At 51.2% G+C, this 23,957-nt stretch overlaps 8 protein-coding genes across 8 annotated transcripts; 6 read left to right on the top strand and 2 right to left on the bottom strand.

Moving 5' to 3' along the window:
• Nucleotides 1–1,640: 1,640 nt before the first annotated feature.
• On the bottom strand, nucleotides 1,641–6,468 carry PtrM4_017700 (AroA, 5-enolpyruvylshikimate-3-phosphate synthase; the record flags this gene model as incomplete). The annotated part of the gene is made up of 2 exons (XM_001931643.2): nucleotides 1,641–1,667; nucleotides 1,720–6,468. The coding sequence occupies 2 exons, from the start codon at nucleotides 6,466–6,468 to the stop codon at nucleotides 1,641–1,643; spliced, it is 4,776 nt and encodes a 1,591-aa protein (XP_001931678.2).
• Nucleotides 6,469–8,378: 1,910 nt separating this feature from the next.
• Nucleotides 8,379–10,159, top strand: PtrM4_017690 (ProP, Permease major facilitator superfamily; the record flags this gene model as incomplete). Its single annotated transcript, XM_066103293.1, has 6 exons — nucleotides 8,379–8,601; nucleotides 8,647–8,753; nucleotides 8,805–8,819; nucleotides 8,872–9,129; nucleotides 9,180–9,243; nucleotides 9,300–10,159. The coding sequence occupies 6 exons, from the start codon at nucleotides 8,379–8,381 to the stop codon at nucleotides 10,157–10,159; spliced, it is 1,527 nt and encodes a 508-aa protein (XP_065965495.1).
• A 2,096-nt stretch (nucleotides 10,160–12,255) lies between these two features.
• On the top strand, nucleotides 12,256–13,958 carry PtrM4_017680 (F-box multi-domain protein; the record flags this gene model as incomplete). Its single annotated transcript, XM_066103292.1, has 2 exons — nucleotides 12,256–12,730; nucleotides 12,778–13,958. 2 exons carry the CDS (start codon nucleotides 12,256–12,258, stop codon nucleotides 13,956–13,958), a joined length of 1,656 nt encoding a protein of 551 aa, XP_065965494.1.
• A 351-nt stretch (nucleotides 13,959–14,309) lies between these two features.
• On the top strand, nucleotides 14,310–16,374 carry PtrM4_017670 (uncharacterized protein; the record flags this gene model as incomplete). Its single annotated transcript, XM_066103291.1, has 3 exons — nucleotides 14,310–14,430; nucleotides 14,486–15,230; nucleotides 16,371–16,374. The coding sequence occupies 3 exons, from the start codon at nucleotides 14,310–14,312 to the stop codon at nucleotides 16,372–16,374; spliced, it is 870 nt and encodes a 289-aa protein (XP_065965493.1).
• A 1,118-nt stretch (nucleotides 16,375–17,492) lies between these two features.
• Nucleotides 17,493–19,497, top strand: PtrM4_017660 (uncharacterized protein; the record flags this gene model as incomplete). Its single annotated transcript, XM_001931639.2, has 4 exons — nucleotides 17,493–17,938; nucleotides 18,009–18,134; nucleotides 18,464–18,713; nucleotides 18,763–19,497. The coding sequence occupies 4 exons, from the start codon at nucleotides 17,493–17,495 to the stop codon at nucleotides 19,495–19,497; spliced, it is 1,557 nt and encodes a 518-aa protein (XP_001931674.2).
• Nucleotides 19,498–19,837: 340 nt separating this feature from the next.
• On the top strand, nucleotides 19,838–20,437 carry PtrM4_017650 (UPF0157 multi-domain protein; the record flags this gene model as incomplete). The annotated part of the gene is made up of 1 exon (XM_066103290.1): nucleotides 19,838–20,437. The coding sequence occupies one exon, from the start codon at nucleotides 19,838–19,840 to the stop codon at nucleotides 20,435–20,437; it is 600 nt and encodes a 199-aa protein (XP_065965492.1).
• A 341-nt stretch (nucleotides 20,438–20,778) lies between these two features.
• Nucleotides 20,779–21,167, top strand: PtrM4_017640 (uncharacterized protein; the record flags this gene model as incomplete). Its single annotated transcript, XM_001931638.2, has 2 exons — nucleotides 20,779–20,984; nucleotides 21,077–21,167. 2 exons carry the CDS (start codon nucleotides 20,779–20,781, stop codon nucleotides 21,165–21,167), a joined length of 297 nt encoding a protein of 98 aa, XP_001931673.2.
• Nucleotides 21,168–21,685: 518 nt separating this feature from the next.
• Nucleotides 21,686–22,075, bottom strand: PtrM4_017630 (Tymo-45kd-70kd domain containing protein; the record flags this gene model as incomplete). Its single annotated transcript, XM_001931637.2, has 1 exon — nucleotides 21,686–22,075. One exon carries the CDS (start codon nucleotides 22,073–22,075, stop codon nucleotides 21,686–21,688), a length of 390 nt encoding a protein of 129 aa, XP_001931672.1.
• Nucleotides 22,076–23,957: the final 1,882 nt, after the last annotated feature.

Genomic DNA, 23,957 nt, shown 5'->3' with positions numbered 1-23,957 from the left:
TTTAGCCTACTTTGTACAACCTATTTGGTAACTGCTTTTGAACATGTCGTTTTCATCGTCGGAGTCTGAGTCTGGTTCTGAGTCTGAGGAAGAAGGGGGGTTGTCGTCGTTATCGCTTCGACCGAGTGTATGACTAGAGGTATCTGAGTGGTGTAGGGTGTTGCTTGAGGTATCCGATCGACCCAGCGTGTGAGTACTAGCCTCACTACCTTGCCTCGAGCTACGGTCTAGGGTGCGGGTGGTTGGTGTACTTGCCTCACTGTGTCCCAAGGTGTGGCTGCTCGATGAACTGCAGTCGAGCGTGTGGCTTGAGGTTTCTGAGGGATGTAGGACGTGAGTGGTAGTCTTACTCATGTTCCTATCTTCATCGGCGCTGTCGTCATCGTTGTGGTCGTCGTCGACCTCTGCATGTCGCATAAGCCCTTTCCCACCCTCCCCGTTCGTCTTCACCCTCCTCTTTCTCGCAGCCTCAGACTCAGCCTCTCCCTCATTCGCACATCCCGCTGCTTCTCCTTGCCCACCTCCCCCAGGCCCGCCCTTACGCTTATAATACACCATTGGTACAGGGAGCGCTGTCGTGGTGTCGTGAGGGAGGGTGTGTGGTTGCATGTCTGGATGCTTTTTTACGTCGTTGGGTTGTAAGTGCTGCTGTTGGTGTTGTAGATTTGGGGATGTAGGAAAGGGGGGTAGAGAAGGGGAGCAAACATCATCTTCACCACGATTCAACGCTCCTCCCCTCCCTTCTCCTCCTTTCCCCCCACAGGAGAAAGGATCATCACCTCCGTAGACATTCTTTAGATGCGCGTTGTGCGTCATGTACATGCGATCTTCCCCACTAACCCCTCGTTTCACCCCACAAGCAAAAGCATCATTTCCTTCGTACACATTCTCCAGAAGGGGATTATACCCCATGTATATGCGGCTAGAAATAGTACTGTAGTCTCCTCCTCTAAGCCTGCTCGTTGGAAGGGGGGTGTGCGGGTCGTGCGTTATGTACGCGCGGATGGTGTTGCTGGGGTGTAGTGTCGTTCTTGTAGTGTTGAGGTTAGCAGTGCCATTTTCCTCACTTATCCTACGTTTTCTCCCCCCGCAGTAGAAAGGATCGTCGCCTCCGTATTCATTCTTTGGATGGGGGTTGTGTGTTGGAGTGGTGGGCGTTGGACTGGGGTTGTACGTTGAATACGTGCGTATCATATTGCCGCGCCGTACTATCGCTATGAAGTTGTTGGCATTGGTGTTGGAGGTGGAGACGGAGTTGGCGTTTGTTGTGTTAGGTTGGGGTGGGGGTGACATGCTGGTGTTTGTATGTGTGCCTTGGTTTGTGAGATGGGGTGAAGGAAAGAGGTGTTGTAGTGTAGAGGGAGGAGGCGAAGGAAGAGGTTGATATATGTGTAGGGAGAAGAAGGTGAGACTGTGTTTTAACTAAGACATGGCGGGGAAGACAAGGCAGAGACAGACGGAAGGTACACGAATGTCCCATATTTTATGCGTGTTCTAGTTTTGTCTTAGAAAGCTGAATTTAGCACAAGAAAATTTTCTGTTCATAGCATTCAGAACCCTATAGTCACACATTCATCATCGAACGCACATCTTACCCCCTCTCCTCCTCCTCCATATCAACCACCCACCACGCACATCCCCTAATCCGTCTGATTAATAACCGCATCCTGTTACTCGTTAGTCTTCATTCCCACCACCACATCAACCCACAACACTCACCCTAGCCACCTCATAAAGCGGTCTCACACCCGTCCAATACTCAAACTGATGCACCCCCTGTCCAACCAACACCTCCAACCCATTCACCGTCTTCCACCCATTATCCATAGCCAGCTGGATAAGCGCCGTAACAGGCGGTTTATATGCCATCTCGAGCAGAATCCTCTCCGTACCCTCGAGATCACGCACAGAAGCCTTGCCCTTTTCAAACAGCGTGCAGAGTGTCTCGCGGATGGCAATGTCGATGGGTTGGTCGGCGGGGATGGTGCCGATGGCTACTTGCGGGCTAGCCGGGAGGGCTTCGACGTCGGCGGGGGAAGTTAGAACCTGGAGGTTGTACTCTGCCGGGAACGCGTTCTTTAGGGTTTCCATCTTTGATGGGTTGCGGCCGAGAAGATAAATTGGTCCGTAACCCATCTCCTTCAAGGCGTAGATGGCTGCGCGGCTGGTACCGCCGCCACCGATGACGAGGGCGGATCCGCTGCCTTGAGCGCCTGCTTTGCGGAGGATGAGCACCATGCCGAGGTAGTCGGTGTTGCGGCCGATGAGACGCATTACTTCCTTTCCAGTGGTTTCGTCGATGGAGGTCTCGGGGACGATGGTGTTTAGTGCGCCGATCACTTCAACTTCTGGGCCTAATCCGTCAAGTAGAGGCACAACGTCTTGTTTCAGTGGAATCGTAACACTGGCACCACCAAACTCTGGCGAGCGGATAATTTCCTTAATCGAACTTGCATCGGTTGTTTCGTGGCGGCCGTAAACGTGCGGAAGTCCAGTTTCGCGGAAAAGTCTGTTATGTAGACGTGGGCTGGGACTCTGTGATATCGGCGAACCGAAGATGAAGAATTTCTGCGTTGGAACCTCACCCATGAGCGACAAGCCACGACGGATATCAGCTGCTGATAGCTGGCCCGGAGCGGTAGCAGAAGGGAGAAGAGGATGCGATACAGGCGTCATGAAGCCGTTCAGTATTCTGCTCAGCTTACCATGCTCGCCCATGTTAATGGCGATTAAAGGCACGGGATGCGCAGTGTTTGCCCAACTCTTGAACTCTGCAAGCGCAAAATTGTCCTCAAGCGAGCTGGCGACACCGACAAGCTTGATGACAGTACCGTACTGTAAAGCGCGGTTGTAGTACTGCATCCAAGAACCGTTTCTCCAGTTGAGTTCGCCCTTGGGATCGTGATGACTAGCGATGATCTCTGAGAATCCGCGGGTCTCTGAAACCTCACGCAGTATATCTTCGGGCATTGTCATTTCCAAATCTACGAATTCGCATCCTAGTCGTAGTGCAGTCCGATAGAGGATTGCAGCTTCGTCGTAGGCTTCATCTGGGAATCGTCCACCCTGTGCTTTTGTCCGCAGTGTGAAGATTACTGGTATTGATGTGACAGTCCGAAGTATCGTCAACTGCTCGACGACAAACTCCGGCGTTGGTAGACCCTCTTTGCCCTCAGGATCTTCGAGTAGATCGACTCTGAGCTCCACAGCATCCGAACCAACTACGATCTCCGGTAGTGTCTTGATGCAAGGCTCGAGGCGCGGCGCAGACAAGCACACAAAGAATGAATGCTTCCTCTTCTTCAGAGTCTTCAACGTTGAGCCCTTTCCAGTGATGGTGTTCAAAAAGCGGGAAATTTCGCTCTGTGTCTGGGCGAGACCAGTGGATCCTGCAACCTGGCTGTGGAAGCGGTAGTTGCTGCACTCTGTGTACCAGTCCTTCCTTCGTAGCCATACGCCCATAATATCGTCCACATAGGCTGGCCGTGTCTTGTCAATGTTCAGGAAAGCGACTACCTGGTTGATGTCTCGCGTAACAAGGAGAACAACACCACCACTTTTTTGGTAGTCGACAAGGATCTTACGAGCCTCTGGTGTTTCGACAATGCCACCACCACAAGCAAAAACATAGCCATTGGGCTTCTCCTTGACAGTCTTTTGCAGAAGCTTCACTTCCTCTTCCCGAAAACCTTCCCAGCCTTGGGCCTTGATCAGATCGGGTATAGTCATGCCCACATGCTCCTCAAGTGCAGTATCTAGGTCGATAAAGGGACGTCCGAGAGCGCGTGCTGCCCAGCCACCAGCAGTTGTCTTGCCAGCACCCCGCATTCCGATGATAAAAATGGACCTCTGCTCAGTTCTTGATGCAGCTTGATGAGGGTTGGGTCGAGGTGGCAATTCCACGCCTGCAAGCTCTGCCTTGAAGATTTGGCTCAAAGAGTCCCAGTATCCCGGCCAAGTTTTACCTGTGCACTCCTTCTCGAGGATGAGCACTGGTTCGGGGGCAACAAGTGCGAGGACAGCAAAGCTCATGGCTACGCGATGGTCATCGTAACAGTGGATGCCAACTTTGGGAGCATCAAGCTGGTAGCCTCTGCCATCGACTTCAATGCCGTCATCAAACTGCCGGCAAGTTATACCGAACTTTGCGAGCTCATCTTCCATGGCCTGTATGCGGTTGCACTCTTTTACGCGCTGATTTGCGATGCCGTAAATTCGAGTTGTAGAAGTAGAGCCGTTTGAAGATGCCACCGCAGCCAAGACAGATGCAGTTAGGAAGGCATCAGTCATGGGTTCCATGTCAATCTCCTTGACAGCTTTGAGTTCGCCACGTGGTGGACCAGTGACGGTGGTTGACGTCTTGGATTGCTCTACCTTGCAGCCCATGGGCTTGAGCACCTCCACAGCAAAGCGAGCATCACCCTGGAGAGATCCGGAACCAATGTTTGGCACCGTGCATGTAGTACCGGTAATGGCTGCGATAGCCAAAGGGTATGTAGCTGAGCTAGCATCACTCTCAACCTCATACTCTGAAGGATTGGTGTATGGCTTATTGGGGATGTGGTAGGTATTGAGATCGCTTTCAGACCTCTCGACCTGCACGCCGAAAGCAGCCATCATGGCAATGGTCATGTCAATGTATGGCTGCGAGATGACCTTGCCACCTACCAAACGTAGCGTGACTGGCTTTTTCGAGTACGGTGCGCTCAGTAGGATGGAAGATACATATTGCGAAGAGACGTTCGCGGTGAGCTCAATGTCGCCGGTGAAAGAGTCTGAGCCGAATCCGCCACAAGCTGAGATTCGCAGGGGAAGACTACCCTCCTTCTCTTGGTAGTCTATCTCGACACCCATAGTGCGAAGTGACTTGACAAGTGGGCCTATCGGTCGCTCTTTCATGCGAGCATTGCCGGTCACGATTGTGGAAGTCGTATCCTCTACGGGCTGGCAAAGTGCGGTTACGGAGGTCAGGAAGCGTGCAGCTGTGCCCGCGTTTCCAAGGTATAGCTCGTTGCTGGATGCCTTGAGATTACCGCCATTGCCTGTAACTACGAGCTCCTTGCCATCGTTCTCCCATGCGAAGCTGGCGCCTTGCATTTTGGCAAGCGCATCCAACATGACCTGTGTATCGTCTGAGTGCAACAGATTGGTAATACGACATGAGCCCGTTCCAAGTGCGGCGAGCACGAGTACTCGGTTTGAGATACTCTTGGATCCTGGAGGCGTGCATGTCACATCCAAATCAGTTGGAACACCGGGGTGTACGGATATACTGGGTGACAGCGCAATCCTGATGATGCGATCCTCGACCGAGCTAGCCTTCTTTTCATATGTCCTGCCAATGCCAGAAAGAAGTACAATCTTCTTGGTCTTGCCGGCATTCTTCTTGTCCACGGCCATGATTTTGATAAGCTCGTCCACGGGACAGTGCTTGTTCGCGGACCGTTTCCGCACAGTCTTGTCGGCTAAGGAGGTAGGTAGTCCGTAGCTCGCAATGCACTTTGTTAGGCGCGCGACTGCAGAGGGGTCCAGTACACCCAAATGTCGCGCCAGCTCCGCCTCCTTGACCATTCCAATGGCGACGCATTCCCCGTGGAGGATTTGCGGGGTGAGAATGGCTTCGTATGCATGACCGATCGAGTGTCCGAAATTCAGCAGGTTGCGCAGTCCGCCTTCGCGCTCATCTGCTGAGACAACTTCAGCCTTGACGCGTACCGAGCCCAATACTATCCGCTTCAGGATGCTCGCTATGCTGTCAAAGTTCCTGCGTCCATCGACGGGCTTTTGGTCAACGGCAGCCAAGATCATGTCCGCATTGCCCTCTAGCGTCGTGAATTCCTCCTCATTCCAGATGGCAGCCGTCTTAACCACCTCGGCCATGCCATTTATGACCTCCCTCTTGGGTAGCGATTCCAGGAATTGCAAATCAATGTATATCCTCTCGGGCTGCCAGAAGGCGCCAACCAGATTCTTGCCCGCAGGCACGTCAATGGCCGTCTTGCCGCCTATGCTCGAATCCACCATGGCCAGGAGCGTTGTGGGCACGTTGACAAACTTGATGCCGCGCATATAAGTTGCCGCGACATAGCCTATCATGTCCCCGATTACACCCCCGCCCAGAGCGATTATGACGGTGTCGCGCACGCATCCTTGCGACAGCAGCCAGTCCTCGACGGCGGCTTTGGTGTGTCGTGATTTGGATGTCTCGCCTGGCGATATCTGGTACGTGAGGAGTCGCGGGCATGAGGAGAGCGAGGATGCAACCGAAGCGAAGGCGCGCTCAAAGGTGGGTGTGTAGAGAGGGCCGATGTTTGTGTCGGTGATGAGGACGTATGTCGATGAGGGGATGTTGGTGAGTAGATCCTGGGCGATGTAGTTTTGCCAGATACCGTAGTCGACGACAATCGAGTCTTTGCCCAAGATACTGACCTTGGTGGGCTCACCACCGCCTACTCCATTGCTCGCCATAGTCGCTTGTCGCGTTGCGAGTCAGACTTCGCACAGGGACCTAGTGCGACCACCAATAGCGAATTGGTACAAAGTGAGAGTATCAAACAAGACAATTGAACAAGGAGAGTTTGTTCTTTTAGCGCATCATGCTACACCATATGTGGAGGGTGAGTCAAGCTGAAAGTTGCCTTTCTGTGATATGAGTCTTATTGCAATTAATTGTCTGGCCTCACCGCTACCGGACCCTAACCTAAGGATATGACGCGGGGCACACCATGTAATCCCCGAACCTCCAACCCCGAGACTAAACTCACCACTTCAACCTACACTATCATATCTGACGTGATCATAGTCCCCGCCCCGGTGTATAGTTCATGGACGGGCTCATCAAAGTATCGGTGCATGTATGCAAGTCATCGAAAATAGCATCCAGGCCCCCAAATTCTTATCTACGAGCCGCTTGTTGGATCAAGGTAAACATGCAAGGCCAGGACTTCCAGACGCAAGATATCAGCCTCATGCTTTTTAATCCAAAAGTTGCCGTCTGCAGCTTAGCGTCGCGCATTTGCGTTCCGCCTCGTTCGTGCTTTTCATCGCATGCGACTCGGGATGTGGTGACTAAGCACTGCGTTATCGGAGACCCCAAGCTCTTGCCTCTCATCTACGTCTGTACCTCCGCCTCTCTCGATCTATACCATCATCGTGGCCATCACCTGTCTCATCCCCAAGATTATAGCCTCTTCTCCGCCGCTTGGCTATTCCTTATACCCTTTTGTCCGTCCCTCACAGCAGTCCTGTTCGCCTTGAGAATGTCTGAACGCACGCGTCAATCTTCCAAGCCCTCTACTTGAGGCGCTGCACTGCTGCAATGCTCTGCTCTCTTATTTGCGAGTTTGCGCCTTCCTACGTAGATGCGAAACCAGAAAATACCGTTTGATCCGGCTCGGCAACAACACCAGGGCATTAGCGAGGCTCGCTATTCACAGCGTGCTATCACAATGTGTGTATATCTTTGCTGAACCGGCACCGTAGACCTTTAGTGGAATCTGTTCCGCAGTCGGTAACAGCTCAAAATGATTCTAGTCTGTGTCATTTCCGACATCTTGGACGTGACACGCGCTTGTTTGTAGATAACTTTTGCCAAGTACAACGACGCAGGCTAAGGCTGTGGCGGCTTGGAGTCTGATGTCAACAACAAGAACGCGAGCGGAGCAAAGGAACACAGACAATGCACGGTACTTGCGCTGCACCGTGTGCGCCAAACGACCGAAACAGAGCTTGTCCGTCAGCGAAAAGGAGGGGTATTGCTTCAGAAATGATTTCGTTGATTAGTGGCACTTGATCAGATTTGGCGCGACGAACATCACCAAAAGACCGCTTGTTGGTCAGCACCCTATCCCGCGAGAGCGCGAAGGCTCATTGGGTCGATGGTTGAAACTTAAACACCATGTTTGACCTCTGAAAGGTAACCTGAAAACAAGATATCTGCGTACGTAGGATTGATCTACCCTTGACGAACTATGTCTTGGAACCAAGGGGCTGCAGATCTTGGTCAGCCCTCTATGGCCCAAAACCAGTTGTCCTTTTCATCAAGATGCGAGAAAGCTTGGGACAACCAGCATGCGAAGCCTCCAAGAATGCCACGGCGGATGAACGGATACCGGCACTTTGATAACGTGTATCTTGGTATGCGGTTGAGGATGGGAATTTGGCCAGTTTAGTTACATGCATCCACGATACCAAGGCCATGGCACGTCTCATTTCCCCACGGGGCCGGATGCGCTCTCCAGTTGCTCGGGTTATAAATTCAAGACTGGATCCAATACTTTGTAGTCACTCAGCGACGATCTTTACGCCCTTACATTGTTGTTGGAATCCTCCTTTCTAGAATTTCTACAGAAATCTATATCTTCTGCAGAATTTCCAGTATGGACACCCACGTCCAACAACCGGTGCAGCCAGTATCGGATTACAGGGACGAGAAAGGCTCCGACATTTCCCATACTTCACCATCCAAAGTCGAAGATGCTGAACATGCCGGATTAGCAACAACAGTTGATGCCGCCACTGAGAAGCGCCTCTTGAGGAAGTTGGACATTCGCATCGTCCCAATGATCTGCTGGGTTTACCTCATGAACTTTATGGATCGAGGTATGTATGAAGCTCGGAAGGCGAATACCATTTGACGATTTACAGTCAACATTGGTAATGCACGTCTGTATGGGTTGGAAGAAGATCTTGGAATGGACCCTGCGGGCAACAAGTTCCAGATTGCAGTCTCAATCCTGTTCGTCACCTACGTTGTAAGTTGCACGTCAACCAAACGCCCTTACGATGTGCTGACCTTATCTTAGCTTTTCGAGACTCCTGTGAGTTGAATCTAGATTCATAGTGGGGTCGCATATGCTGATGAGGTTACAGTCGAATATGATCATCAAGAGGATGAAGCCGGCGCGTTATTTAGGTGGTCTCATGTTTCTCTGGGGTTTAGTAGCCACCTTCTCGGCCTTTGTCAACAACTACGCCGGTCTCATCGCGTGTCGCCTTTTGCTGGGTGCACTTGAGGCAGGTCTTTTCCCGGGAGTCATACTTTACTTATCAATGTTCTACAATAGAAGGAACGTGTCTTTGAGACAAGCATGGTTTTACGGCACATCCGCGATAGCAGGAGGACTTGGCGTGAGTATTCCAGTCGAAGATCTCGAGAGAATCTTTGTTAACGATAGCAGGGACTGGTAGCATATGCTATTGGCGAACTAGACGGTGCTGCTGGCTGGCGCGGTTGGAGATGGAGTAAGCTGCCATATCGGAAGTGTTTGAGGCACCCACTAATCCAACTCCGTGTACAGTCATTCTCATCAACGGCATACCAACTGTATTAACCGCTTTTGCCGTGCCCTTTGTTTTGCCAAACAGTCCGGAAACCGCCAAATTTCTCTCCGAAGAAGATCGACGGAACCTCGTCTTGCTTCGCATGAAGGAAGTCGGACAGACGACAGCAGGCCAAGAACTCGTCAAAGAAGATGTCATCAAAGGTATCAAAGATTGGAAAGTGTACGCTTATGCCATTGCTCAATTCGTTGGACTCTGTATGCTCTACAGTTTCTCGGTGTTCCTTCCTACCATCATCAACGGCTTGGGCAGTGGCTGGAGCCGTCAGGTGGTTCAAGCCTTGACAATCCCTGTATACGTTGCAGGCTTCGCAACGTACGTCGTTGCGGCATGGCTCAGCGACAAGACACAAAATAGAGGCATCTTCTGTATTGGCGGCCTCGCCGTGAGCATGATTGGTTACATCTTCCTCATCGCCAACAAAGGTCTTGGCCTCAGTTTCGCCGGCTGCTTCATCGTCGCACTGGGCCTCTGGGTAGCAACCGGCATAGCATTCTCGTGGATCGGCGTCAACAACCCTCGTTACGGAAAACGTGCCTTTGCTAGCGGCATGCAGATTACTATTGGAAACTGCTCGGGTGTTGCGGCACCGTTCCTTTACAGCGCTGACATGGCGCCTACGTATAGGGCTGGATACGGTGCTACGATCGGGATGCTTGCGTTGGGGATTGCGATTTACACGTCGCTTCATATGTACTTTCGCATGAAGAACAAGAGAAAGCTCTCTGGCAAGGAAGACTGGAGGATTGAGGGTAAGACTGGAGAGCAAATTGCGGAGATGGGTGAGGATAACCCGAGGTATCTATACACGATCTAGACCTCTTTTCAGGGACTACTTGTGATGGTCGATGATGGACTCGGTGAGTCTTATCAGAAAGGTATCTGGGTGATTGGCGGTGAGGTTATATAGTGAATTTATTACTTATTATGTTGAGAATATTCCGGTCACCTGTCACGAGGACGCTAAGTCACATGACCCACACCGCTCTATATTAGCCGAGCTTTGTATAGTTAGCAATTGACACACTTACATGCCATGACTGAGAGAGTCATTCTTTCTCAACAGGTTATGAGCCCGGCTTACGCGCTTGCGTGTGCATTGTGAGTGTCCGGAGTGTCGTTTCTTCGATATGGGCAGCAAGCTGGTATATGCGTGTCTACGCCAGAACAACCCAGGAGGTCGTCGCCTTCTATATTCTAAGACACTGGGTCGTCGCCCTGGCTGCCGCGAAGGGTATTAAGTCCTGAAGACACTGGGCCGTCGCCCTGGCTACCGCGAAGGGTATTAAGTCCGAAGAAAAATGGACTATCGTCCGGAGAAGCTGGGAGCGTCTCGAAGATACCTTGGGCGAGTTATACCCAATTCCGACGCGCGAGTCGAAGAGAGCAATGGTTGCTCTATCCCTTTTCAACCAACCTTTTGACAACGATTCGAATACCTACCTACCGACGGTAACCATCGATTCTTCCGAAAACAACTCGAATTGCCTGCCTATCGATAGTAACCTTTCGAGACCTTCTTTTTAAACTAGTAGCTACAGTTCGACAGCTACTTTCAATTCCTTAAACTCGAAAACCTACCGTTTGACGGTGCTCGAAGTTTTTTTACTCTCTCGAACGCTACCCACCTACCCCCACCCGATTTCTCGATCGATTTTTATCTTCTTTCCAAAGGATTTCGTTAAATAAACGCAAAGAAGCAAAGGCTTATATAACGATGGGGGAGAATAAGGGTGTTAGGGTCTGGAGCCCTGAATAGGACACAGACAAGGAGGCAGGAGCGGAGGAACGGAGCGGGGACAACAAGAGAGGAGAGCGTACATAGCTAGAGTACTGGGAGTACTAAGCTAGGGGAGCGCTAGGATAGAGGAGAGCGTACACAGCTAGAGTACTGGGAGTACCAAGCTGGGGGAGCGCTGGGACAGAGGAGAGCGTACACAGCTAGAGTACTGGGAGTACCAAGCTGAGGGAGCGCTGACTCTCACGTAGGAGTCGAGGGAGAGTCGGTATGTTGGTGATATCGATTCTACCTTGATTTTCAAACGCGAAAATTCTCTCGACCTTCTTTCTCGACCTTCTTTCTCGACCTTCTTTCTCGACCTTCTTTCTCGACCTTCTCTCTCGACCTTCTTTCTCGACCTTCTTTCCTCAACTCTTCACTCGGCCGATACCTCACTTTACTTGAGGGACTCGCAACGTAACGGCCACTATAGGGTGACAGGGAGGTTTCATTCTTGTTGACAAGGCACTTCTGGGGGAGTGTTGGAAAGTGCATGCAAGGCGTTCAGTGGAAGCATATAAAGGGAGAAGAAGCTTCGACTGCAAGACCTATACAAAGTAGTGGGTACAGCTGATCGGCTTATGGGGGAGTGTTGAGAATATTCCGGTCACCTGTCACGAGGACGCTAAGTCACATGACCCACACCGCTCTATATTAGCCGAGCTTTGTATAGTTAGCAATTGACACACTTACATGCCATGACTGAGAGAGTCATTCTTTCTCAACATATTAGTTAAATTTGAAATCACCTGTTTCTGACTTGAGCGCCACTGACTTGCTTGCTCCGATCCTGACGGTGCTAATATCTCGATAGTTGTCGGCCCGTATTCTAGTGACATCCCGATACGACATACAAGCACAAGTGCCACAACCGAAAGAAGGGTGCCGATTTTGCGATCGTGCACGGATACTTCTCCACGTGCGCTCTAAGCCTTAATCGCTTTAGTACCATCTTGCATCATTCTACTAGTCAGCCCCTCCACCACTCGGGCCAACATTCAATCTCAACTCATCTTAAACACGACGTTTTTACTTAGTGAATGCCCAACATATCGTTCGCCGGAGCCAAAAAGCGCAAGACACGTCATTCGAGTTACACATTCAAGCCGACGCGCCAAGAACCTGGAATCACCATGCTTGGCTCTGCCGAGAGCGGACTCTTGCGCCTGGTCGACGAACTTCTCCTCAACATCATCGACCATATTGACGCCCGGGATGCGCTATGCAGTCTTGCTGCTACATGCTCAAGATTTCAAGGGCTGGTCGAACCGTACATTTGGCGGGATGTTTTAGTCCTCAAGGGTGAGCATGCGGGTAGAATTGCCACAGCACTTGACAGCCGAGAGGAGCGCACAGACTATATAAAAGATCTGGCGATTCGGTATCAGGATGGCTTTCGAGATGGAATATCAGAACTGAACCACTTCATGGGCTTCATGGGAAAGCTACGACATTTGCACATTGAGTCTCCTTGTCCAAATAACTCGGAATGGCAGGCTGGGCCGGTCTACTTTGACGGGTATTCGAGGATCGATTTCCAGAATTTGATCGCAAGTGCGGTGTATCCACGGTTGGGCATGCAGATGGCGCTCCCGATGCTCCAGTCGCGTAAGTTGAATCTACGATCTAATGGTAGACCGACTGACAGAAAGTAGTAACGTTGCACGCACATGGCTCCGGAGATCAGAAGTTCACCCTGGGTCGGGCAGTCGCGATGTTCCGACATCCAACATTACGGGACATCAGCCTTTCTTGCCTAAACTTTGATGCAGGGAGAGATGAAGAGTTTGACATCTCCGAGGAAGAGGCCAAGTCAACGCCTCTGAGGTCCCTTACGCTCATCGAATGCAACGTTGATGTGCGGTTCCTAGATGCCGTTATGAGACTACCAAAAGCACTGAAGGAGTTGTCGATTGGCGAGCGATTGCACACTTTCCCGGAATGCAAACCCTCTATGGATCCCGAACATCGAACCTCTTCCACTCTATTTCTTACCGCACTTGAGAGGCAAGCCAGCTCTTTACAACGTTTGACCCATTGCGGAGGGCAAATCCGGTACCTTACCCCCAGGCGCACCGATCCCGAAGGCGCCGCAAAGTTGCGCTCGCTCGTGAACCTCGAGTACCTAGAGTTGGGCTTTGAATCACACCTCTATTACTACCTTCGCGAAGGAGGCTTCCCACCAGAGCTCAAGACACTGAAGATGCTGGACTCTGCAATCTCCATCAACGCTGGTCCAAACATAGATGCTCTATCCGTCATCGCCTACCGCTCACTAAGCACTCTCGTAACCGACTGCCTGCCCCGAACCCTAGCGCCTGACTTCAACCTCCATCTCAAGTTCTCCGACCACGCATTTTACAGACTTGCCCCGTTAGCAATGGCACCAAATCAAGCCCAATCTCTCAACAAGCTCTTCTTCGACCGCTCCGCAACCTACAAAATCGCCTCTCTACTCAAATCCTACAGCCCCAACTCTCACTTTTACGTCTCGCGCGAGACGTTCCCGCTTGGAAACAGCTTCATCCCACCGTACATGTATGGCGAGCAGCTCCCTGTCGATGAAATCATGTACGACAGCGACGACTTTTGGCGATTCAATGGCATCAGCTATCGCATCATGGACGACGAAAACCTCCGAAAGGAGATGGAGGAGGAGAAGAAGCTACGGCCTTGCAAGACGTGTAAGAGGAGGGGGTTCAGTTTGGATAGGTGTCGCAGCTTGGGGGATGGGAGTCCATGTGAGCCTTGTCGGTATGGGAGTGTGCTGAGTTGTGAGTGGGATGAGGTTGAGGATGTGGTGAGCATTGCAGACTTGACAGTGCCGGTAGACTAGCTTCTTCTATGCAATTCACAGAACCATATACGTGTTGCACGCATGTGAAGAAGAACCCATGGTGGGCAAGCTAGGTGGTGAATGTGTAGCCGCCAGATGATTGAAGCTGTCAGGGGCTAAATTTAGTGGTGTGGGGTGCTGGCTAGCGGCGGGAAGACGGCAGGCGGAGGGAGTGTCCCCAATCGAGAGTCGCCGGAGTCGCGACCTTGAACATCCGCCGTTGGATTCAGCAAACCACAGTCGTTTCATGACCTGAGCCAACGCTTGATACTCCCGCAGTGCTAGTTTTCTTTTCGCTTTCTTTGTGGTTTCTTCTTCAGCGTGTTTTTGCAGTGTAGTGTGACACGGAAAATGGCGTCTCCCATGATAGAGAGTCGCATTGAGCCTCACAAGAAGGCGCACTTCAGCCTACAAATCAGCGACCGGATAGCGCACAGCGACGAAGCCCAGGGTGATTTCAGCAGTGTCAAGTGTGCGTCTTTAACGCGACTTCTCCTTTCACAGCAACCGACTGACGCCGAGGGCAGATAACCATAAGCCTACTCAGACCTTGGATAGCCGCTCCACCACCCTCACCTCTCCTTCCTCTTCCGGCCTGTACAATCTCCGTATTGACGACACGAACGACTCTGGGGACAAGGATGTCTTTACATTTACGGGCCAGAAGTCGCAACTGAAGAAGTCGTACGTGTTGGTTTTGGATCCCTCGAGTCAACAAGCAACGCTGGAGCCTCTCTCGAGCAGTTACACTTTCAACCTTGCGACCAAGAATGGCAAAGATGTCTCTTCACAGCATGCAAAAATATACCCAAAGAAGCTCAAGGACGATGCGCATAACAAGGATGAGGAGGATGATCTGTTTGGGGAAGCAGCGGGTGTCGACAACAATGGAGGAGATCCAGACCCAGACAACCCCTATGACTTCCGCCACTTTCTGAGCAAGGAGAAGGAGAAGCGAGGCGGCGACGAGTCAGACTACAAATACGCGTCGTCACCCGACTACAGAACGGGTACAGGCAGTGCCGTCAACACACCACAATTTGGGGCCAGGACATCAGCCACATCTGTCGCCCCAGCACGGAAACCAGTTACAGCGCCAGCACCCAAGAAGCGCAAACCCGCAGCGACAAACCCCATGGTTAAAGCGAAAAAGACACAGCCAACACCATCCGTCCGCCTCCAACGCACCGCAACAGACCCCAAGCCCAAAGCAAAGGGCAAGGCCGCCGAACCAGCAGCCTCGAAGATCAAATCTGCCGAAATAATCCATTCGTCCGACGAATCCGACGGCGAAGAAGCATCCTCACCCGCACGACCCTCACCTCCCCCACCACAACGACAACCACCACCCCAACAACAACACCACTCGTCCTCTGACGGCGACGACGCAGAAGGCGAATCCGACGACGGCGACGACGGCGGTCTAGAAATTGACATTCCCGACGCCCGCCCCCCACGCCGAAACAACAACGGCCTAGAATCAAACCATGGCTTAGCCGGAGGACGATTCCGACCCTCAGCCAACGGCGGCCCCATCTCGCTCGAAAGCGCCGTCAACAGCGAGGCCGAACTCAGCCCCATGCTACATGCCCGCAACCGCAACCACGCGGCCGAAGAAGAAATCGACTTTGGCGATCTCGGCGGTGACGACGCGGAAGGCGAGGACGACGAGGACGACGATGAGGATCATGATGGTGATATTGAACCTATGGATATCGGACCACCGGTTAGACATGATACGGGTCAGCATGATAGGAAGGGTAGTGTGGCTGGCGATTTTGCTGTGCAGGCGGCGGATGATGATGAGGATGATTTGGAGGAGTTGATGAGGAGGGGGTTGTTGGAGGGGGGGGATAGTAGTGAGGAGAGTGAGGAGGAGTAGTGATATTTGTGGAACGGGGGTACTAGGGGGAAGGGAGGGCGGGGGCGCAAGTAATGAATCTACGAATTGAACATATGTTGTTAAGGTGTGGTTGTTTTTAAAGAATATCTCGGGGGCTGAAAGTGTGTATCGACTATAATGGTTTTATATGCCTCTGAGCCTCTGACTATTATTCAGATTTGCAAGAAAGCTAGGATAAAGCTTAAGCCTGCTTGAGTATCTATCTGGAAAACCTATTTCTGTTTTTCCCTTCTGTGTTTCTTTGCATACATGTTTGTTATCGATTTTGCTCCCCTCCACTTGACTTTACTCCAGTTCACTTCAATCAGATTTGTTTCACCCACTATACTCTACTCTCCTCTCCTCTCCTCTACTATATCACCCCCCACCCCTACCTTCGTTATGTAACAACCCTCCTTTAAACAATCTACCTACCTATGTATTCTAATCTACAGGCTTGATTTGGCGTTGGATCAACCCATGTATCTATATGGCTTCTTCGTTTATGGAGGTTTGTAGCAACAGTGAAGTTAAATATAGGAAAGCTTTCTGTAAGATGTGCAATGGCTCGAAATTAACAGTAGGTAAAAAGGAGAATTGTATGCATCTGTCGACTTTTTCCAGAGAGGTTACGATACAAATAGTTCAGCCATATACTGGCCATACAACTTATTCTATTGTTGATGTGCTTTGCCTCACTTTTAACATATATGTATGATACTTTAATGTACGGTAGTTCTGCAACCCCCAAGCTCTTATTCCTGCGCCGAGGGAAATCCTTACTTCAGTTGGTATCCGTGATATCTCGCAAAAAGACGCCCTTTTTCGCTTTGGCTGACTTTGCTGGAGTTGCGTTTGTGTTGGAGATGTAAGCCCGTACTACGACGCCACAACGCCCGCGATCACAGGACCACCAACACCATGTAAGACCGTACTCGTATCGAGCTGGGGTATGTTGGTAAGACTCGTGCGCTGATGTTTATAAGACACAGATTGGGAGCTCGTGCTCGCCATGAGTTATGGGCAGAGCTATTCGTATGGTTGGCGTAGGCAGTGGTTTTGTGGTTCTGTGTAGGTTCTCACACAAGTGTCCATATCTGGGGTCGAGGAGAGGATGTCGTAGGCAGTTAATTGTAAGGGGCGGTGAGTTGTAATGAGACCTGGCATCCCACGTAAGCACCATCGGACGTTCATCTTTTCCCCTCATCAGAGAGAAATCGAAGATCACAACAACTCCCCGGAGACTCTTGCAAGGGGCTACATTTAATTACAGAGTCTCATGCTGCCTTGTCCCATTTGTTCTCCCTTCAGTCCTCCTCTTCTGCAAGACTGACAAACGCAGATTCGCCATCTGTCCTCTTCCCACCCAATTGAAAAAACTTGTCTCTTCGTTATTGTCGATACAAAAAAGCCATAATGTTGGTAGGGCTGTAGCACTAGTACTGAAAGGAAATAACGATAACTAGGAATGCATTCTGTTCGGTGATGGTTCTGATTGATTGTCTTCGAAGGAGAACTATGGAAGAGCTAGATATAGGAGGTCTGGTCTGAGCGCTGCTCGGATGCCGCGATCAGTGCGCCTGTCCGCGTGACCGAGATCAGTGCGGCCGATCGCGTGGCTGAGATATCGTTGATCTGTGATCCGACACATAATGATTTTGCACGCCCTCTACCTACTTCTCTCACTTCTGCTCTGCCACCAGGCAGCAGCCCAAGATACACCTTACCCTTTGCCCTTTGGATATTACAGAGGCCCACCAAACCCCGCGCCGCCAGGAGTCAAGGTGATAGAACACGGGTGCAGCGTCGACTTGGGCAGCCTATACAACAACAACAGGCTTGACCACTCTGGCTTCTATGAGTGCCCCCCTTTTACCTTCCATGTCTTCAGAAACGCTTATTGCAACGAGCTTGGAAACTATCTATACGCTATTGCCGAGGTCCACGACAAAGGCGCATGGACTATGGAAATTCTCGGAGGACACATAGGTGGTTCAGTTGAAACTACCACACTTGAATTCGCAAAGCAGGATTATGGACAGTCTAGGCATGTAGGCTGCGTCGCAGACGGGGAGGGTCTTGGTATAACTCTCTTCTCGTACGCTTGATGTGTCTTGGTACGTATTGAACCTCCTCTTCTATACTTTTGTCCGCGCTAACAGTCGCAGGGATCCGTACAAGGTGGAGAGTGGAGGACCCGGGGTGGGGCGGGAGCGGAAGCGGCAGAAATGGATGAAGGCGATGTGGAAGCGGCAGGAATGGATGAAGGCAGTGTGGAAGCGATTGTTGGAGAGGTCAGGGGAGGAATAGCGAGTCTTATATTAAGTATAATAAAAGCGTGACTTGATCAAAATCAGCACATGACCCATCAACCACATATGCCTTCATATAGAAATCAAAATCGTAAATGTAAAGCTTAGTGGAGAGGATCGTCGGGATGGTGCGGATCCAGGAATAGGCTGTCTCCACCACGTTCATGGTCCCTGCGCTAGCGTGCGTGGCGTATCCCCAGGCGCGTTGCGTCGTCCCCCATCTTGCGACTATCCTTTCCCTTTGCTTTGTAGATACACCCCACCACCTTACTAACTGACCATTGTCTCTCGTTTTTCCTTTTATTGTTTAGCATTATGATGCATTCACTCGCTTATTTCAGTCTTGCCGCCGTTGTAGCCGCGTCCGTCACGCCTCCGGGTCTGTCGCATCGGGTTGAGGGGATCGAGGTCCCGGCCATCAAGGACATTATTCCAGCCGTTACTGTCGTGCAGGAGAATAGGACGTATGCTGTTAAGCTGGAATGTGCAGGATGTCCGTTTGTCAGCTGGGAGCGACCTCATGAGGCGGAGTGGCAGCATCCGCCTCCGGACAACTCCTTGGTAAGCGCGACGCAGCCAAGTATAGAATCGTGTACTGACGACATTGTAGATGCTCATGTTTAAACTTGACGAATCTCAGTCGGCATTACTTCTCGACGACCACCGCATCTTTCCGCTCGATCCGATGCCCCTTCACATCGGCGCCATGCAAGTACCCAATGACATGGACAAGGGCGCACTGGATGAGCAGATGGGGCGAGGCTTCAGGCCAGATGCGCCTGGTGGAATGAGATTCCCGCTTCAATACGAACACAGTGTATTCCGTGCTGAAGGACCTGGCTCCATGTGGTTGCAGTTCAACGTAACGGGTCTGGCCTTTGGAGAGGACACGGAGCCATTTCAACTGGGGCAAAATGTCATCCAAGTACTCTTGCGCGCAGAAGACGATGAAGACGACTATAAACTTTCCATCGGCGTCGTTCAGGTTGTCCAAGAAAAGAACATGGCGCAGGCACCCAGGATGGAATGTGGTAGGCTGGCCATGGTCAAGACGACTTTCGACCCCAACCAGTGGGATGAATTTGGCAAGTTTGGCACGTGGTCTAGGACCTGGAACCTCGTTATTGGCCGGCTCGGCGACTACTGGTCAGATCATCTCGAAGACAACATGATGCTGCTGCCGCTACTTGTATTGTTATCGGTTAGCATTGTCATGGCCAGTCGGTTTTACCAATCTAGGCAGCAGGATGACAGGGACTCGGACGCCGAGACGGCTCTGTTGGGCCACTATGCCCCTCCTCCGTATAGGGACATTCCGGTCATTAAGATTGAAGAGTACGATTAGTGTACAAAGGCTGGAAAGGGCTGAAGGCCTGGAGCGTAATCAAATTGGAGCGTTTCCGGAGCGTAGCCCGAATCTCCGCACGGCATGGACACAAATGCGCAAGCGGCATCTTGGCTGTATGTACAACATGGATATTACATTCGTTATTTCATTCGCTGCTCGCTTTCGTATTGTTGCTTGTCACTACACCATCTTTGTTTTTCCTGCACCTCGTCGGGCGCGCCCGGGTGAGTGCTGCACCCTTCACAGACAGGCGTGGTAGGTTTTGCCGACTACGCTGAAGAACCCCTTCAACAAATTTCCAGCCTAAAGCTCTCCAAAACTCTTACAGCCTTTCGTGATGGCTGTCGTCGTCGAGCAATACAACACGGAATGGCCGCAGCAGTTTGAGAGGATAAAGGCAGATTTGGAAGGTTATCTACAAGGCGTCGACTACCTTTCGATCGAGCACGTGGGTAGTACATCAGTACCAGGTCTAGCAGCCAAACCATTCATTGACGTCGACATCATCGTCACGCGCGACAATGTTCAATCCGTCATCGATGCACTCATTGCAAACGGAAAGCTAGATTACCTCGGTGAACTAGGCGTCGTCGACCGCCATGCCTTCAAAGACCCCAGCACCACAACCCGCCACAACATCTACGTCTGCGTCGATGGTGCCCCTCAAACCCGCAATCACCTCAGTCTCCGCAACACCCTCTGCAACAACCCCACCCTCCTCTCCGAGTATGCAACCACCAAACTCGCCCTTGCAGCCACGTCGACAAACATCGTCGACTACATTGTCGGCAAAAGCGCGATAATTCAAAAGATTCTACAAGCCTCCAATGCTTTTTCCAAAGAAGACCTCGCCGCCATCGCCCGCGCAAACACAAAAGGCGAACGCTTCGGGGGCAATCAAAACCCCCGCGGCTCCTCCTCCGCGAATTCGTCGTAAAAGACGAAGACGGCTACTACGCCCTCGAAGGCGACGGTGGCGATGGCGCAAATGCGAAATACCAAACTTGGTTCCCGCGCACCCGCCAACAAGCCCGACAACTCGTCCTTGAAAATATAAGAAACCACAACGACGTCCCGCGCACCATTTACGAACTCGCTGTTGAAACCACAGGCGACGACGGCGGCGGCGGTCAGTTCATCGGCCGCGTAGGCGCCCGCACATCGCAAGCAAACAGCGATAAACTCCCCGGCGAATCAACCATCAAACCCGTCACCCACGCCAACCTCTGGTTCTCCTTTTTGCCAGCGTACCAGAGCAAGGGTTACGCCACAGAAGCCATGAGCGCCTTTATCGAGGCGCTCAAGGGACGCCTGCAGGACCAGGGGAAACTGGAAATGGAGATTGAATGTGATCCGCGGAATGAGGCGGCGTGTCGGTTGGCGGACCGGCTGGGGTTTGAGCGACATAGTTTGATGAAAGAGGGCGAGTTTGTTAAAGGAGAATGGGTGGATAGTTTGAGGTTGAGGAAGGTGGTTGGGGATGTGTAAGTGAAGTTTCTTTTTCTCTGGTTTGATTGACGTGTTGGGTGTTGGGCGTCGTGGTTGAGAAACACGAATCAACTGACTGTGAAATTAGGCCCCAGGCTTCCAAGCATGTTAGGACGAGTAGTAAGGTGAGTACGTCGATGAGGTTGAGTGCCACGGAGCTTTTTGAGACGTGTCATTGATGAGGCGTCAATGCGACATCTTGATACGAGGTGTTGCAGGGCCAGGCATTTGGTTCGTGTCATTGTGTGGGTAAACATACTATCGCAAACACGACTAATGCTCTCAACTTACACTCTTCCCTAACACATTGTGCAATATCCACACAAGCATCATGCACGTCTTTCCTATTTGAAACGAACACTACTCATGCGTCACGTTGCAATCAGTCTGAACGCAACTTGAGCAAACACAACACGTACTCAGGGACCGTAGAAACGTAAGCGATGGTATATTTGATACAAGAAGATAATTTGATATATATACAAGGTACTCAATACCGCGTATTTTCTTCCACTGTACCCAGACCCAATCCCAAAAGAAGAAGAAACACCACTCCACAACAGTCAACACCATATCTGTGTTCTCCACGCTTTTTAGTTATTTTTTGGTCACATGCTTGCAAAGGCGCCGAGGTAAGACGGCAGGCAGTAGTCTTCGTGTCGACTTGCGATGCACACCCGGTCAGGCTGTTTTAGAATCACCAAAGGCCCGTCGCGGCAGCGAGTCCGGCGTCGTCAGACTCGTCACTCGACGGTGTCGGCGTTGCATTAGCCATGTCGATAGGTGTAAACGGCGCAGAGATGCCATCTGTAGCCATTGCCGGCGCACTGTTGTTGAACTGTGTAGGCTCGGCGAAGATAGTCGATGTACGTGTGTGGGTAACCGTCATACGGATGGTGGATGTACCGTTTATGGTGTGGTTGCCATTGTTCATGCTGGGATGGTGGTGGCTGCCGTTGTGACCGCCGTGAAAGTGTGGTGAGCCTGCGCCGGTGCCCTGGGAGGGGCCGGCGTGGTTGAGGGGTGTGGCAGCTACGAGGGCGATGAATGCGGTGAAAAGAGCGGTGGTGGTGGTGAAGGTCTTCATGTTTGCTGGGTGGGTTGGGTATATAATGTGTGAAGACGGTTGAGAGGTGAAGAAAATGTGGTTGAATGGAACGGAATGGGATAAGCTTTTGTCCGAACGGGTAGATGGAAAAGACAGGAAGGTCTTGGAGTAAACAAATAGCCCAAATGAGTGTGGGTGCCGTTGACAAGGATCAAACTGAAGAGAATGTGATGGATGACGAAGAACCAAAGAGACGGTAACGAAAGGAAACAAGGTGGATATATATCTTTTCGACGACCTCAACGAACTGGATCGAGCTTGGGCGCTAGAGCCATGTGCGTTGAAGGAGTAGCTGAGACGCGGAGATGCAGGAACGCGTGTACACCTTTCCCACTGAATGATGAGCTGCTGTCTGGCCATTCCGTTCCGTTCGTTGGGATGGCCATGGCAGGTGCGCATGTGTGGGTGCTACGGCCACCGGAGGCGTTGAGCGCATGCAGAGGTCCCTACCTACGGTGCTAGCTGCAGGTACGAGTAGCTCCTGGTTCCTGGTGATCGGGACCCGGCCTGAAGGATCTTACCTAGGTAGTCGTCGATCTTTCGCTGCGGTGTGGGAAGGCTGCGTCCCTTTCGAGTCCAGAGATGAGTTACCTTGTTTCATCGTTGTTGAATGTGTTGGTGGATGCAGGTGGACGGCGTCTATGGGTTCTAGACAGTGGATGTGCAGCATAGGCTTGTTGCAGCCAATTTTGCTTGATGGCCAATGAGATCGGCTGTGCTATGAACGCCACAGCAAGAGCCAAGTCCGTAGTCTAGAAAACCGATGTTTTAGCTGAAGAAACGAGGTCATGGTTCTTCTTTTTTCTGGCGCGCCCCGAGTGTGTGTGGCTGGCTGTGCTTGCGAGCTTTAGTACTAGCGTAGTCTGATCGCAACGACCGGCCATGTACAGGAGTCTTAGACACCGATGGCTGACAGCTTGGTGGCAATGGAAACACCTAGTCAAAGCTTGCGCTGCAACTTGTCGTATGATGATGGAGATGAAATGCTGAATACTTGGACTGAGAAACATTTCCCTACCTACCTACTTTCTGCTGCAAATGAAGATGCCATTGCTGAATTTGCGCGTTCCAAGTCTTCATTTCCACAGTCCGAACTGTCTTTTGTTTTCGACCTTTGCTTTTTGCCATCCTACCAATTACCGAAGCGCGAAGATCGGCTGGTCACGGCAGACCTGCAGGTAAACCCCGCTTCTATGTCTGCGATTGTCGAGGGGTGCTGCAGGTACCCCTGGCTGGTCTATATCACGGATGAAAGCATTTGCTTTGCAGATACTGTTGGTTAAGGGTCAAGAGGTTAGTTAATGTTAGAAAAACTCGGAAGGGGCGTATATTATATAAGCATTCGATGCGTCATAGCGATATCTATACGAAGAGGTAGAGAATAGCCTTTCCTACCCTATTCAAGGTATAGAGACGCCATAATCAAGATACATGTTATAATAACAATAGATAGTAACATTACTAAGGATAAGAAAATTGTAATTACTAACAGTTTCAACTTGTATTGTTTTACTCGGCTTACTGAACGGCGAAGGAAAGCTAAGGAACAAACTATGTCAGGAAGTCAAGGTTAGAACGGCACACCCTATGAAGTCACGCATTCCCAGACTATCTGCGATACTGCGAATGTAGTGTGGCCTTTCGCAAAGCCCGTACGCAGACTATGGAGTTTTTCCAAGACGATCGTATCAATCCTATGCTCCCAGATCATGTATCAGTGCCGAATCACTTCACTCAGCACCATGAGATGCAGTTCCTCCTGTGTATCGATGTGTGTCCTGAAAATTTTCACTCAAGGAAGAGAGGGAACTAGTTTCGCAGTCGAGTATTGCAGTTGCAGGACAATAATGCAGGTTGGGTA

This window comes from Pyrenophora tritici-repentis, chromosome 1 (assembly GCF_003171515.1).
Source record: "Pyrenophora tritici-repentis strain M4 chromosome 1, whole genome shotgun sequence".
NCBI classification, from domain to species: domain Eukaryota; kingdom Fungi; phylum Ascomycota; class Dothideomycetes; order Pleosporales; family Pleosporaceae; genus Pyrenophora; species Pyrenophora tritici-repentis.
This window is presented reverse-complemented; position numbering and strand designations above follow the sequence as displayed.